The sequence below is a fragment of the Pseudorasbora parva genome, chromosome 25 (genome assembly GCF_024679245.1).
Source record: "Pseudorasbora parva isolate DD20220531a chromosome 25, ASM2467924v1, whole genome shotgun sequence".
Classification (NCBI taxonomy): domain Eukaryota; kingdom Metazoa; phylum Chordata; class Actinopteri; order Cypriniformes; family Gobionidae; genus Pseudorasbora; species Pseudorasbora parva.
In genome coordinates this window covers 11,411,280-11,414,709 of record NC_090196.1, presented here as the reverse complement: position 1 = coordinate 11,414,709, position 3,430 = coordinate 11,411,280, and the positions used below count along the sequence as shown (strand labels likewise).

General features: G+C 36.4%; 1 protein-coding gene across 1 annotated transcript; it reads right to left on the bottom strand.

Annotated features, from left to right (window-relative positions):
- Window positions 1-326: 326 nt before the first annotated feature.
- On the bottom strand, window positions 327-3,148 carry LOC137065245 (uncharacterized). Its single transcript, XM_067436837.1, has 7 exons — window positions 3,113-3,148; window positions 2,998-3,045; window positions 2,696-2,880; window positions 1,885-2,039; window positions 1,219-1,682; window positions 824-1,029; window positions 327-718 (listed from the first exon to the last, which is right to left on the bottom strand). Exons 2-7 carry the CDS (start codon window positions 3,011-3,013, stop codon window positions 512-514), a joined length of 1,233 nt encoding a protein of 410 aa, XP_067292938.1. The 5' UTR covers window positions 3,014-3,045; window positions 3,113-3,148; the 3' UTR covers window positions 327-511.
- Between the last annotated feature and the right edge of the window lie 282 nt (window positions 3,149-3,430).

Below are 3,430 nucleotides of genomic sequence, written 5' to 3'. Positions count from 1 at the left end.
TCAGCCTACTCAGAATTGGACTGAACTCAGTTCAGCTGTCCAAAACTTTGATGAGTTTCTCATCTTAGGGTAAGTCAACTCAGAGTTCAGGCTTTTACTCAAAGTTGGTTGAACCTCCTTATTGAAATGGTAATGATAAAAGCTCTTTTCATGTGGTCACAATGTTATATTGTCATGTTCATACAAAAACGTAAACTCCACTTTATGGATAGTGTAGAATGGATATATGGATATATTCAACATACGGATATTTTGAATTTTACTCTTGTACAAACAGATGTTGTATTAAGCAGTACATACAGTATTGAATGAAAATGTATCTGGTTTATTGATTTCCCATTACATTCTGATTATGTGCATTTTACTGAACAACTCCTGCATGACAGCATCCAGTTGAAAAGAACATATGGTTTATATTTTTGAAATTCAAAGCAATTTAATCACAGAGTGAACAGAGAGGGCACCAGAAAAATTAAATTCCATGACAACAGTCATTACGTACATTGTTACATTACGGCTTAATGGCAGGTGGCGCTTGAGCAGAGGAATTATCAGGATTTATTTTTTTCAGTTCCTCCATGACAGTTTCATACTCTTTTTTCCAGGCCTCTGGTGTCAGTGAAGATGGGCTGACCTCCAGGAACTTATATGCATCTTTTGTCTGCAAGCTAAAGATGCTCTTTGCACTGAGACAACCCTCACCGAAGGCCTTCCAATGCTGAGGAGTTGAGGTACAAAATCAATCACAGACAAGAGAATGCAACTAAGGTGAAATTAACTTCTGTAATCCTGAAACTGAATATTTTAGCAATGCCTAAGTTACCTTTTGTGCTGCATCAATAGAGTCCAGAAAGACCTGCTTCAATTCAATCTCCTCGATGAAGTCTTCATTAGCAAAAGTCTCGTCTTTGAGAGCTTCGAGCATTACACTCACTGATTCCCAGAACTTCTGAAGCTGAATCAGAATGTTTTGGATTCGGGAAAGGCATTTTTGGACATCATTCAGATAGACAGGGTCAGGTATTGAACCTTTAGAAACAATAAGCAAACATTAACTATGTGATATCACTCTAAGGCTTCTTTTAAGGCACTATAAGGCTTCTGGTGTAAAATGGGTTGTGTCTCGAAAACAAGCTACAAAAACAACACACCACAAAACAAGCCAGACAGATGCTCCTTGACAGCCTGCCACAGACCGGTTAAGTGAAAGATTCTTACCACTTTCTATTTTAAGGCTTGCCAACTTCAGCTGCATATCAGTCATCCGGACTTGGATGTTCCACTCCTTGCTCATCAGGCCTGTCTTCTCAATGGAGAGTTGAGTCAATTCGCTGGACAAAACCTGGGCTTTTGCAGCTGTATCAGGGGCATCTTTAGCATCAAAAATTGATTTCACAATGGGTCCAACAAATGGTACAAGGCTAGAGAAGACACCCAGACGATTACTTTTGCTAGAAGACGCTTTGACATGATTATACAGCTCTTGGTTCTTCTGTGCAATCGTTGTCTCAATTTGTACAATTTTCTCGTTGTTTTTCTTCAGTTGGTCTTCGAGATCCTTCACCGCATTTTCTTGGGCAGTCATCTCCTGAGAACATTGTGCTTTTCTTCTTTCTGTCTCAACCTTTTCAAGAATTACATCACTGGTGCAGGAAGCCACACTGCGGTTGTGTTTCTCATATCTGGTGATAACATAGTTCAGATTAATCGTCAGCTTAAACAGAGTAAATGTTCTTTATGTACACTGAGACTCTTGTTCTGTTTCATCCAAAAGGACTTTTAGCAAAAGTATTTCAGATATGGTAAAATCAACTAATCTTACTACACTTTTTTATGCTGAAATTAAATGTTCTTGTTTTCAAAAAAAAATTTGAAACATTTTACTTCTCCACCATCTGTCCCACTTTGTCAACAATGTCAGTGATCCATGCTCTGGCTTTTTCCAAGGACTTAATAGCCAAAATGGTTTTGTCTTTTTCTACAGCAACCTTCAGCGCAGGCAGCAGTGTGACAACGAGATTTTTACTTGTGGCTGCACACTAAAAGAAAGCAGAAATGCCAATATTGTTTATTCCCACATTTCATACTTTACATAGTAAACAAGTGGCCAAAATCAATAATTCAAGGAAATCTGTAATCCGAGGCTTTCGTAAACACTCTTTTCTCATTATTATAATTTGTATTTTGTAATTGTGTTATCAAGAGAGAGTGTGTAGCACATATTTAATTATTCATCTAAATACTGTAGGTGTCTTGCCAGTAATTTAAATTATTATATTACTTGGTGAAAAGAATGGTGGACTTATTAGAAATATTAACCAAGATTGTAAATAGATCTTGTGCAGTATACATAACAATGCACTCATCTCTTGGACAGATGGAAGTACACTCTTGAAAATAATGTTTTTTTATTGGCATTTATGATTCCATGAAGAACATTTACAATCCATGACACTTTTTCTTAGCACAAAAGATTCTAGTCAAAACAGGTTCTTTAATTATTATTATTATTATTATTATTATTATTATTATTATTATTATTATTATTAAGTCCTTTAAGAACTGTTCACTGAAAGTTTGTTTGGTTAACTAAAAATGGTTCTTCTATAGCACTGGAAACCCATAATTTGAATCTTTATTTTTAAGAGTGTTTTCGAATCCAATAACAGAAATGGCTCAAGAACATTGGCTTTACCTTCATCAGAAGAGCCTCAGAGGACCCAAAGAGAAGCTGAGTTTCAACAGCACGCTCTCGGAGAACCCTCTCCAATTTGGGGAACTTAGCCAAGCAGAGATAAGAGAGATGGTAGAGCAAAGCTGTACGCTGAGCAGATGGAAGAAGCTCCCTAATAAATTCGGGGCTATTTGGGACTGCAATTTCTGTAGAATTACAAAATGTAAGAATTACAACTTGACTTGTGTCAATTATTAACAACATTAAACATGTAAGAGATTTATGTTTTATCACTGAAAAACAATTCTGGAATTTTTACCCACCTTGGCTTTCTGACATTTTTTGTCTGCAAAGGAAGTACCTGAAAAACACTGAAATACAACAACACTATCATGAGATAACATTCAACAATAAATAAGAGAGGTCAGTAAAAGTTACCTGCAAGATGAATGAGCCTTTGAAGCAATGTAGTTGACTGTATCAGCGTTGGGAATTTATACTCTATGGCACTTCCTTAAAATTGTTTGTGACCAACAAGAGTCAGATGTTGGACTGTAGCCTTGGGGGATCTCTGTGGTTGGGCAGGATGAGACTTGGATTTTCCACATCCCTCTTACCACAGCTGTTATTGTTAAAGGGATAGTTCACCCAAAAATGAAAATTAGCCTATAATTGATTTACTTACCCTCAAGTCATCCTAGGTATATTTGCATTCCTCTTTTAGACAAATAAATGTTGAGTTATATTTAAAAAGTC